The 12,390-nt window shown below is 41.9% G+C and overlaps 1 protein-coding gene across 1 annotated transcript; it reads right to left on the bottom strand.

The window, feature by feature from the left end:
- Window positions 1-2,633: 2,633 nt before the first annotated feature.
- LOC124046179 (probable glutamate receptor) lies at window positions 2,634-10,494 on the bottom strand. The gene is made up of 10 exons (XM_046366279.1): window positions 10,250-10,494; window positions 9,193-9,273; window positions 7,796-7,827; window positions 7,079-7,258; window positions 6,633-6,859; window positions 6,148-6,245; window positions 4,583-4,800; window positions 4,127-4,346; window positions 3,749-3,996; window positions 2,634-3,368 (listed from the first exon to the last, which is right to left on the bottom strand). The coding sequence occupies exons 2-10, from the start codon at window positions 9,254-9,256 to the stop codon at window positions 3,270-3,272; spliced, it is 1,386 nt and encodes a 461-aa protein (XP_046222235.1). The 5' UTR covers window positions 9,257-9,273; window positions 10,250-10,494; the 3' UTR covers window positions 2,634-3,269.
- Window positions 10,495-12,390: the final 1,896 nt, after the last annotated feature.

The following is a 12,390-nucleotide window of genomic DNA, read 5'->3' as shown; positions in this document are numbered from 1 at the left end:
CAATATTTTCATGGTTCTAGGTCGATTTTGGACTAAGAGCTGTTTGGGAGCCAAATGAGCCGGCTCACCGAAAAGACTCGGAATGCCCATCACTAATATGCAATGTATTATCATAAAGAGTTCATTATAATGACACAATTTGCCTAGGAACTCAACTTGGTGAAGCCCACAAGGACTGAAAATGAACATGTCTCTGTCACTAAAAATAGTCATGGGTGGTAGGTAGAATTCTACAAGTCCCTTTAGAAAGTATTCACACCACATGACTTTCTCCACATTGTGTTGTGTTACAGCCTGAATTTAAAATGGATTCAATTTTAAAGAGTTTGTGTCACTTGCTTACACACAATACCCCATAATGTCAAGGTGGAATTATGTTCATTAGACATTTTTACAAATTAATTAAAAATGAAAAGCTCAAATGTCTTGAGTCAATAAGTATTCAACCCCTTTGTTGTGGCAAGCCTAAATAAGTTGAGTAAAAATGTGCTTAGCAAGTAACATAATAAGTGGCATGGATTCTGTTTAACATGATTTTTGAATGTCCAACTCATCTCTTTACCCCACACACACAATTATCTGTAAGGTCCCTCAATCAAGCAGTGAATGTCAAACAGGGATTGAAAACAAAGACCGGGGATGTTTTCCAATGCCTCGCAAAGAAGGGGTACAATTATAAAAAATAAAATAAACTTTCTAGCAAAAAGTCAGTTCAAAGATGCCTGTATCTAAACTCCAGAGAGGAAGGACACCACTCAGGGATTTCACCATGAGGCCAATTGTGTCTTTAAAACAGTTAGGGTTGAATAGCTGTGATAGGATGAGGATGGGTCAACAACATTACAGTTACGCCACAATACTAACCTAAATGACAGAGTGAAAAGAAGGAAGCTTGTACAGATTAAAAAATATTCCAAAACATGCATCCTGTTTGCAACAAGGCACTAAAGTAATACAGAAAAAAATGTGGCAAAGCAATTCATTTTTGTCCTGAATACAAAGTGTTATGTTTGGAGCAAATCCAACACAAAACATCACAGAGACAGCAGTGGGGTCAAACTGTAGAACCCAGTTCCTTCATTTGAATATAAAAATGGATTTTATCAAACAAAACTATGCTACATTTTATCTCTGGGCCCTCAGGATGACAAATCAGAGCAAGATTACTGAATGTAAGAACATTATTATCTTCAGAGGTGAATGTATCAAACCACTTGCTGCAATAAGTGTTTTGTTGTGCATTATCCTCAAATAATAGCATGGTATTTTTTTGCTATAGTAGCTACTGTAAATTGGACACTGCAATTACATAAACAAGAATGTAAGATTTATGCCCATATAAGAAATGTCTATGTCCCAGATAGTAGGCTGTTTACAACGTCATTCTAGTCACATTATCGAATATTGACCAAGAACTGTCCATAGAGGTTAATTCCATTGTTGGTTAAGGGCTTGTACTTAACATTTCATGGTAAGGTCTACCTGTTTCATTTGAAATTCACCTTTCAATTCACCTTTCAGCAGGACAATAACCTAAAACACAAGGCCAAGTATACACTCGGGAAGCTTACCAGGACAACATTATAATATAATAATAATATATGCCATTTAGCAGACGCTTTTATCCAAAGCGACTTACAGTCATGTGTGCATACATTCTACGTATGGGTGGTCCCGGGGATCGAACCCACTACCCTGGCGTTACAAGCGCCATGCTCTACCAACTGAGCTACACAGGACCACATTGAATGTTCCTAAGTGTCCTAGTTACAGTTTTGACTTAAATTGGCTTGAGAATCTATGACAAGACTTGACAATATCTGTCTAGTAATGATCAACAACCAACTTGACAGCTTGAAGAAGTCTTTAAAGAATAATGTGCAAATATTGAGCAATCCATGTGTGCAAAGCTCTTAGAGACTTACCCAGAAAGACTCACAGCTGTAAATCGCTGCCAAAGGAGATTTAAGTATATACAGTTGAAGTCGGAAGTTTACATACACTTAGGTTGGAGTCATTAAAACTCGTTTTTCAACCACCACAAATTTCTTGTCAACAAACTATAGTTTTGGCAAGTCAGTTAGTACATCTACTTTGTGCATGACAAGTAATTTTTCACAGACAGATTATTTCACTATATCATAATTCCAGTGGGTCAGAAAATGATGTCATGGCTTTAGAAGCGTCTGATAGGCTAATTGATATCATTTGAGTCAATTGGAAGTGTACCTGTGGATGTATTTCAAGGCCTACCTTCAAACTCAGTGCCTCTTTGCTTGACATCATGGGAAAATCAAAAGAAATCAGCCAAGGCCACAGAAAACAAATTGTCACAGTGACTCTATGGGTTTGAGTAATGACTACAAAATTACTTTAAGTAACTGTACTCAGATATATTAAATGCAATGGGTTTCCTCATAAGTTTTGACTCATTGGGGTTTACAGTGTATGCATTGCAGCGCCATCTTACTTCCATCTGGCTTTATTTGACCCCACAATGCAACAAAACTCTACTGAAATAGCAATATCCATAGAAGAAGAAAAATGGCCTGATCAGTTATCACAATAACTGTACCTCTAACCCACAGTGCCTGTTCATTCCCTCCACTCCTGGAAAGCAACCATTTTACAAATCCATCAAAAATCTATTTTATTTATTTAATTCTATCCATCCATCAAAAAACACTTTTGAGAGAGCTTAGGTGTGAAACTTAACAAAAATCTATGCATTTGGGATGTCTAGGCATTTCATTTGGTTAAAGTAAAACATATAGAACGGTTAATGAAACAACTCATAAACCACCAGATTTAGAAGCACATGAGATATTTTGGCAGTACATATCAACAAAAAAACTATTGAAAATACAGTTGCTAAAAGAATTTATCTGGAGGTTAGTTGAAAAGCCTTTATATATATAAAAACAAACTGTTAGTAGTCTATTTCTGCAGTGGGAGACCCATGTCCTCTGAGAGCATGAAATGTTATTGTTGCTTTTCTCTATAGTGGCTGAATAATACATTTTCAGAGTGGAATATATGGTAGAATCTACTCTAATTGGAATCTATTCAAACAAGCCATTGTAAGTACACATGGGGAACTCGGTAGCTGTTTCGTAAACTATGAAACAGAAGTTACTGCTGTGATACACTACTAGGATACGGAAGAGATGGTGCTGCTCCCAAGGACAGGACCAGGGTCGCTCACACATGGTTTATATGCGTATCAAACTATATGGTGCTTTTCGGAACCAATCAGTAAAACAGATCCTTTACGCTTTGCTCTTCTCTGACATCTCTGTGCCTGCATTCGCCCTGCCCGATCTGAAACGTTGACTCAGCTCTGCCGACAATACTGAGCAGCAGGATTTCTGTGAGGAGAGAAAAGGGAGACAGAGGAGAGGAGGAAGAAGTGTGAGTAGTAGGGGGAATTATAGGAAGAAAATTATGCTATGCACTGCTACCAAGTACTAATTGAGTGTATGTCAACTTCTAACCCACTGGGAATATGATGAAATCAATAAAAGCTGAAATAAATCATTCTCTATACTATTATTCTGACATTTCACATTCTTAAAATAAAGTGGTGATCCTAACTGACCTAAAACAGGGATTTTTTATTGGGATTAAATGTCAGCAATTGTGGAAAAACTGAGTTTAAATGTATTTGGCTAAGGTGTATGTAAACTTCTGACTTCAACTGTATATATTTTTTCAGTCCATTCAATATCCTCTCCTCATGTTCCCTTACCTTCTGGTCCTTGGCTTGGTCGCGGGACTTGAAGGCAAGCTCCAGGAGGGCAATGAGGAGGCCCAGGCCACACCCCAGGGCCAGCAGCATGAAGAGGCCCCTCAGGAGGTGGGCCTGGAGGGCCTGTGGGGCTTGGCCCCCCTCTGGCATACAGCTATTGGCCCACCACTTACTCTGCAGGTACGCCAATTCCCCAGACTCACTCAGCTGCAGTATGGCCACCGTTATGTTCTTCATCATAGGGGAGCCTGGCAGGGAATGAGAGGGAAGGAGGAGGGAGGATACAGAGGGAAGGAGGAGGAGAGAGATGGAGGGACAGCAAGTGAGAAAGGGGAGTTCATTTTTGTTGTACAGTGGATCCAGCTGCTCGGGGCTCACCTAAGGGTGCTGCAATGCTGTACCCTCTCATGGCAATGAGTTCACTGCTCCGGATCAGGTTGCAGTAGCGAGCCACAGCTATGTCCAGAGACGCTGCCTCGCCAATGAAGGCGTAGTTGCCTTCCTGGGCACGTCGATTGCCCTCTTCCACAGAACGCACACAACTCTTCTTCCTCTCCATGTGCTGGAAGATGCTTCGGTAGGTGGGGTTGTTGGAGTTCTAGAAATGGGAGCGAAAAGGGAATCTTAGAAATGCATCGTTGGTCAGATAATTTTAGGCCATAGCTGTTGAGACATTAGCGATTCTAGTTGTAGGTGTACGTTTTTATCCGAAACTCACTATGGAAGGAAATGTAAAGAAATATGTGCAGGTATAGACAATTTAGCATTTTTGTACATCGATTGACGTTTACTAAGGAATACATTTGTGCGGTTTCTTTTTAAAGCCACACGTACTTTGAAGAAATTGAACGTGGAGCCGCCTTCCACTGTTCCATAGTCAATGACGTCCTGTCTGGCCAGCTCATCGAAGTTCATAACCGAGACGTGTTTGGTGTCCGAGCGTAGCATGGTGTTGAAGTTGCTGAAGTAGCAGGCCAGGAGCACCACTGCAAACACCCACCAGATGGCGCTGATAATGCGGCCAGACAGGCTTTTAGGGTGTGGGCCAGCACCTGAGAACGCAAACCAGAGAGATTCATTATATTATGTAAAATTGTATTCTATGATTCAAATGTGAAATGGGACGGATCACTTAAAAACATATTTGAAACTTCTGTTGGGGAGACTGAAAAACGCTTTTCATTTTAGAAACTCAAACTTATTTTTGCTGTCACTTTCTTCTGGACTACAATAGAAAGTGTGCAAACTCCCATATTATCCGTCCTAGTTCTCTCTTCAGACAAGCAATGTAGAACATAAAAACATAATAACAGAAGATATAGATTGCTCATACGTGTAGCCCTTTATACGGGTAGGAAATGACAGATCTGGACACTGATAAGCGCCTAAATTAGAACACAGTGGCTGTACAGAAACATGCTTTGCATGCCATGCCGTCAGAGCTCAGGGTCTCCTCTTCACAGCTCTGAATGTTTTTTTTGTATGTTGTAGCATTTTCTCATTAATACCTTTGTTCTGTTTTGTATGATGTAACAATGTAAATTGTTGATCTGTATTTTGAATAAAAAAAATACATAAAAAAATAAAAAAAGCTCTGAATGGGTTTTGTCTGACAGCCGTTCTGAACTTGACAAAAATTTGCTCCCACCTCTCCAGCTAACTGCTAAATGGGTAACTTATGCAATTTGTTTGTTGTCTGAGTGAGGGAAATGCCGTACATTACGAGGCCTCTATGTATTTTAAGGATGATAATAAATAATTGGTACTATGGTAAGTAATTATTGACCCTAATAAATTATAGTCATACAAAAATAATAAAATAATTTAACAAACAAAAAAGCAAAGGCAAGGTATCCTTTGTTTGGTGTTGGCTTGAGCATGTATCTGAAGTGTTATTGTTTTAATTTATTTACTTGTTTTTTGTTAAATCTCATTTGCTTGTTGTTGGCATCCCACCTTGCGTTTTCATTACACACACGCATACACCGGCACACACACACACACACACACACACACACACACACACACACACACACACACACACACACACACACACACACACACACACACACACACACACACACACACACACACACACACACACACACACACACACACACACACGTGTCCATCCACACCCGTCCACTTAAAATATGTTAATTTTATCTCCTGTTAGCGCCTATAAATATTTCATAATATAATGTCAGTCTTCGTGTTATTTATAATTTAGCTAGTCATGTTGCAATAGAACAAGCTTTCAAATGATGCCCACCTGACCCAGATTGTCATTTATTAAGGACCGTTTTGTGTAATTGTGCAAAGGAGGGGATGCATGGCTATGTTCAATTTTAAAAATTTAAAAACACAAGTCTGGGCGATTTGGCTCATAACTGTGTTACCTTGCAGTGTCAGGGCTCCGGTGATGTACCAGAAGCTGTGCAGGAGGGTGAAGCTGTGTTCGTCTATCTCGGGATCCGCCCACTCACAGGGGCTTATCCTGAGGGGGTAAAGTGAGCATTGAGATGTCTTTCTTTACAGAACTTCATTCTTTGGACAGTGGCCAAACCAGATTCTTAGAAGGATGAATTAGCAGTGTAGTTTCTACTTACATTGACATGCTCTATTATCAACCACCCCCATCTCCCACGCCAGAGTTGTATACCGGACATACTGTAGCCTATATGTTTCATAGCTTTATGCATTATTTGTATGTTGACATCTTTGTATGCAAAGATTCTAACTTCTACGTATTTTTACTTAGTCTCGTTGACTTTAATGGATGACTGACAGACTTAAGTGGAAGTTAGGATTAACCCCGAAATGACTAGGGTTTATAGCTAGCGGCTAGATTAGGAATGGGGCCTAGTTGATGATGATATCTCACCTGGCCACCAGATAAATGCAGAGGCCAGTCACCAGGAAGGCCATGAGGACACCCACCCACATCTCCGTGGAGAAGGGGAAGAGGAAGCTGACGAAGTGGCTCTCCTCGGAGCCCAGGTCCTTGCTCAGTATGAAACCAACACCGGTCTGCATGAAGGGAGTGCTCATCTCCACCGACAGCTCCCTGGTTGCTGTGAGTGTCAGAGGGGCGACCGCCAGGTCGGCCTCCTGATAAATAGGAGCAGACAAGAGCAGACACACACATACATCACACAAACACACACATACATCACACAGTGACACACACACACAGGAATAGGGACCCACACACACAAGTGTGAGTGAGTATATCCATGCACAGCCTACTGAACAGAGGTCTGAATTACTTAACCAATCTCCCAGCGTAGAGTATACCACCACCTGCTACTTTCTGTCCAGGTCACTCACCCCTCGGACCACCTCCCCGATCATCCCGTACCAGTTTCCGCTCTCGTCCTGTCGCCCGTATTTGCCGTCCTTCACCAGGTGCACTTCGTACTTGAAGCCCAACTTCTTGGCGATCTCCGCAAGCAGGTCAATGCAGTACCCCTCCAGCTCAGACCCTTGGGTCATGGTGAATGGCTCTTGCTGGTGGGAGAGAATCCGACAAGTGGATCATAAATTAAAACATGCATTCCATCATAGAGTTACATTAAAGTGGCACACCACTTTTCTCCTTTTCACCACATGTAACTTCTGATTGACTTAACAAAAGGCACATCTCAGTAGGTAGTCCGTGTATGTCATGAGAGATCAGAATCGTGTGGCCTGTGTAAGCACAGCCATGGAATCACAGCCATGGAATCTAATCTGATTGTTCAAAAGAACAATAATTGGGCAAAATATCAGAATTGGGCACCTTAAGTTGTTTTTCCTGTTTACACATTTGGGGGAAATCAGGTATCAGATATTTCATGACATCGGAATTGGGCTGTATGTGTAAAAGAAGCCACAGTGTCATTCGAACGGGTGTGCCCAAATAAATGCATTGGAGTCATTATGATAAATATGAATTTCAAATATAAAAATTAATGTTTGCTGTATGTCTGATGATATGCATAACAAACCATTTACAATATGATAATATGATTGCGATAAGTATTAGTATGATGTGTAATAGCTTACCAATATAGTGGTGATGGATAACGCTGCAGGCCCTGGAACAAAAACCAAACACGTCAATGTTTATACACTGCTCCTTAGTCTGTCTGTGTAATGAACGTTAATCCCTTCTCCCGGCCTTGCATTGGTTCATTTGCTTTGTCTGGTTGAAAACTAGTGGAAGTTGCTTCTTGAGTGCTTCCAATGTAAGCGTATCATCTTACCATGTTATGCTCTGTCCTCCCTTCCAACTTCAGGAGTTAAGACCCAAGAGCCAGGATAGAGAAGAATGGCTGTATTGTACTGCGTCTTTCTAACGAAACACTTTTCTCTCCAATGATAAGGAGTCCATTTTGGGGGTAATGTAGGGGGACATTAATTGGGTACAACAGGACTGTTTTGAACCTCCTGTGGTGAGACTAAAATGGGCTCCTCCCCACCCCGCTCTTCCCTAAAGGCATGTTCTGGAACCAACAACCCCTCCATCAAACCCCTCCAGCAGAAGAAGCAAACAGTCCCCCCTTCCAATCCCCCTCCCTTATGCATGACACTGAAAGTTTTCCTTGCCGTAGACTGACTGTGACCAATGCCATTTCAGCATGTCCGTCTCAAGAACTAACAAGCCCTGCCAGGGTTGGAGGCGGGGAAGCGGAGGAGCTGGGGAGCAATCGCTCCACATACAGTGGTGGGCCCAGTCGGGGGTGCTCCCTCGGTATCGTATGGTGTCAGTGGCATACTGACACACATCAACAATAATTTGTAAAAGACCTTTGGCATCGACCTACAAGCCCACTGAGATGTCTGTCATTTCACGGGCCTGCCCCGAGCCATTGTCTGCAAGCTCAATTGATTTATCACACTCTTTTGTTGGCCGTGGCAGGCATCCTCTTGGACGGCTCGTGAGAAATGGTCAGGCCTCAGATCTGATGAGGCCCCGGCCTTTTTAGGGCTCCAGCCGTCCAGTCAATGGGCAGAGTCAGATGGGGCACCCTCCCGTAGGCTAGGGCATGCTGGGATGCTGGAGGAATTTCACCTCCAGGCTGGTTTTATGAAGGCAGCGCTAGAGAGCCATTGCCTGCCACAGCTTGGTGGCTCAGTATGTTTTCTAAATGTATTTTCAACCCTTATTCCCCAAATTCCTATAGATAACCTAAGGTACTTCAGAGGTGTCTTGACCACATACAGTATACCACTAGGGGTCAGTGTAATAAAAGGTTATGGTTAATGAGTACCCTCGACAGTAGCAGGGAGGAAGTAAGACTGGGGGATTAAGGTAGAAATTGCCCTCAAACACAGATCCATGATCAGATTACTCAACCCCAAATCCTAACCGTACCATTAGGAGGATTATAAAAAATATTTGAACCTGAACCAGTGGCAGCATTCCTTGGAAACCTTATGATATATATGTATATATTTACCAGCAGTGCAACACCCAGATAGCAGTGCCACGGCACACACGACCAATCCAATCAACGCTTTCATGTTGTCACCTTCTGAACCTGAGAATTATAAGAATTATAAGAGGAATTCATTTTCAATGACCCAGGTGACCTTACATTTGTATTCATTTTTGATGATTAGATGCTCACGGATTTCAGTTTATATTGACCTCAACATGAGTGTAGTGAAATCCTTGAACTTCAACATTGTACGCTATGGATCAAATTCAACAAAATTACTACAAACCGATAACTATTGTAGAAATAATAATAATATAAATGCAGAGGTATTTTTCTATAATTTGAGGGCAGTAATTCTGGCTATACTATACCTTATAGTGCCCTTATTAATGTGAAGTGATTCCTGTTACACTGTAACATGTATTATAGTGACTCAATACTACATGTTTCTAAAACTGTACTCAAGGTTACTCCAAGTCAGGGTTACAGTACAGTGTACTGATAATACACTACCTGTTAATACACAAGTACACAGTAATAAGAGCACTGTAGTGTAAAGTGTTATAGTACTTCCCTGCACAAAAAAAACAAGAAAAGCATATTAACCTTTCACTTAAAAATAAAATATATTTATTGGCTCAGGGGATAACAATGAGATTTTATGTGTAATTCTTTTAACAGATGCATTTTTAGCACTATGTGCGAACCAAGGACAATGCTTTCCAAATGGTGGGTTGAGACTGACGGACCATGCCTACAGACTGGATTATAGCTCAAAACATGGTTTAGTCTATTCGGTTAGTCACAAGGTTCAAATTCAACTTTACTTCTTATAAAAACATTGGAAATCCTAAACCAGAATTTCACATTGGAATTCAAATGTGGGGGTTGTAATGCAAAAAAAACTATAATAAACCATGCCTCATGGCACATGCATACGTTCGTTAATAGATCACAAATGGAAGAGAAAAAAATTCAAAATGCTATTAAGAACAACATCAATAAGATTCTGCTATCAAAATTCACTGTAAAAGTGAATAGCACTGTCTGAATGACACCAATAAGGTTCCCTTACCTTAGATATTCTGTCTTGGTAAAGAAGCAACTCTGGTGGAGTGGAAGGACGCAAACAAAGTAGTTAATGGAGAGGGAGGGATGGTTGGGTGCAGTGCAAGAGGGTCAGATATCACACCCACACGCAACCCGAAATTATAAAGGGGTTGGGCATGGCAGTAGATGTGGAGGACTCGAAAACCTGTGGGTTGCGTCCCAATAACCTCTCTAATCTAATCTCCTTTCTCCCGAAGTGTGCACTTGTTCCCTTCCTGTGTTGCACAATAGCAGCTATAGAGTGATGCACATCAAGTTGGAAAATGCTTGTTTTTGTCAAGTTAAGTAAGAGAGCCCCAACCTCTCATCCCCCCACCTAAAAAAAGGAGAAGAAAAAACAAGTTCTGTCACGACTTCCCCCGAAGTCAGTCCCTCTTCTTGTTCGGGCGGCGTTCGACGTCACCGGCTTTCTAGCCATCACCAATCCACTTTTAATTTTCCATTTGTTTTGTCTTTGTTTTACACACCTGGTTTCAATTCCCCAATTACATGTTCATTATTTAACCCTCTGTTTTCCCCATGGTTTTTGTGCGTGATTGTTTTATGCATGTTGGGTCCGTTATTTGTGGGCTCGGTATTACGTCATGTTATTGGAATTTATTTGTAAAGTTACTTGTGTCACTCATCTCAGCTGTCCTGCGCCTGACTCCTCTGCACCAGCTACACCCAGACCACTACAAGTTCCTAGTAGCCAATGGAGAAAGGGGAGTTGGCTGCAGTAGCACACCCATACAACGCAGGAGATTTGTGGTTGTTTGAATGGAAGAGGGCAGTCCATAAGCGTAGACCAAGGATATCAAGGATCTGGAAGGATTCTATATGGAGGAATGGCCTATGATCCCTCCCAATGTGTTCGCTTTCAGTTAGTCAACTTCCTTACAACATAATATGGGGAGTCGCACTCCCACTCGCGACTCCGGTTGAGGAATATAAAATCACACCTGACATGGCCAATGAAATCCACACCTCGCTGGAATCCCTGCCTTCCTCATGTGATAAGCATGAGGCTTGGATGAATCCTTCAATTATTCCACTGTCACGGTTTTCTAATGGTGAAGGAGAGTCGGACCAAACTGCAGCGTGTCGATTGCGATCCATGTTTATTTAAACAAACGTAAAACACAACTAAACACGAACACTACAAAACAATAAACGAAACTAAAAACCGAAACAGCCTATACATGTGTCAACTAACATCTAACAAGGACATCAAGACACTCAGGACAATCACCCACAATACAACCAAAGAATATGGCTGCCTAAATATGGTTCCCAATCAGAGACAACGATAAACACCTGCCTCTTATTGAGAACCACTTCAGACAGCCATAGACTTTCCTAGAACACCCCACTAAGCTACAACCCCACTAAGCTACACACCACATACAAAAACCCATGTCACACCCTGGCCTGACCAAATACATGAAGAAAAACACAAAATACTTCGACCAGGGCGTGACATCCGCTCTTTACCTCAGTGTGAACAGGAATGATTTACGCTACTAAAACAAACAAATGGAACATGAGACAGTCTTACGATGTGCCGACTAAAATTTCCCCTCTGGACGTTGTGTGCTGGAGTTTGTATGGTTCCCATAGTTTCCTAATCACAAACACTGAGTTATTCTTCAGATTGTTTGGCCTGGCTTTAGTAATGATTAAGAATGCAAAAGATGCGACCTAGATGACGAAGGCTAAGCCGGGTTAGGGTTCGCACCCATGCCCAAATGTTGTCTTGTATGTCCCGGTGCATGCTCTGCTGTGCCCTCATTCAATTCAGTTCGTGTTCAGGACTAGGGGACCGCTGGCACTGAGCCCATACTAGTCCACACACAGATTCTCTTGACAATCGTGTAGCATTTTGTTTAGGTGGCTTGGTGTTTCCTACAGTGACTCCCTCTCCCAGGTGGCCATACCTTGGCTGTATTGGAGATGAGGAGATGGATTGGATCTTTGATCGAATCAAATGTCTTGTCTGCCTGGGCGTGGTGTGTGCAGTGGCTGCCCAAGCTCAACACGGCACCTGTGCACTCTATCGTTGGTTACGGGATGCTACTCGAAGAGAGAGGCCCCCCCCCGCCGCCGCCTGTGTCTGTCTCAGACAAG

Source organism: Oncorhynchus gorbuscha, linkage group LG10 (genome assembly GCF_021184085.1).
Source record: "Oncorhynchus gorbuscha isolate QuinsamMale2020 ecotype Even-year linkage group LG10, OgorEven_v1.0, whole genome shotgun sequence".
Lineage (NCBI taxonomy): Eukaryota > Metazoa > Chordata > Actinopteri > Salmoniformes > Salmonidae > Oncorhynchus > Oncorhynchus gorbuscha.
The sequence above is the reverse complement of the archived record's forward strand: the minus strand, read 5'-3'. Positions and strand labels throughout refer to the sequence as shown.

Excerpts from the sequence above, each read along its gene's own strand:
- LOC124046179 (XM_046366279.1), bottom strand. The coding sequence starts at position 9,256 with ATGAAAGCGTTGATTGGATTGGTCGTGTGTGCCGTGGCACTGCTATCT. Across the intron at positions 6,246-6,632 it reads TGCATTTATCTGGTGGCCAG|GATAAGCCCCTGTGAGTGGG; the intron begins GTGAGATATCAT and ends TTACCCCCTCAG. Across the intron at positions 4,347-4,582 it reads CCACGTTCAATTTCTTCAAA|AACTCCAACAACCCCACCTA; the intron begins GTACGTGTGGCT and ends TCCCATTTCTAG.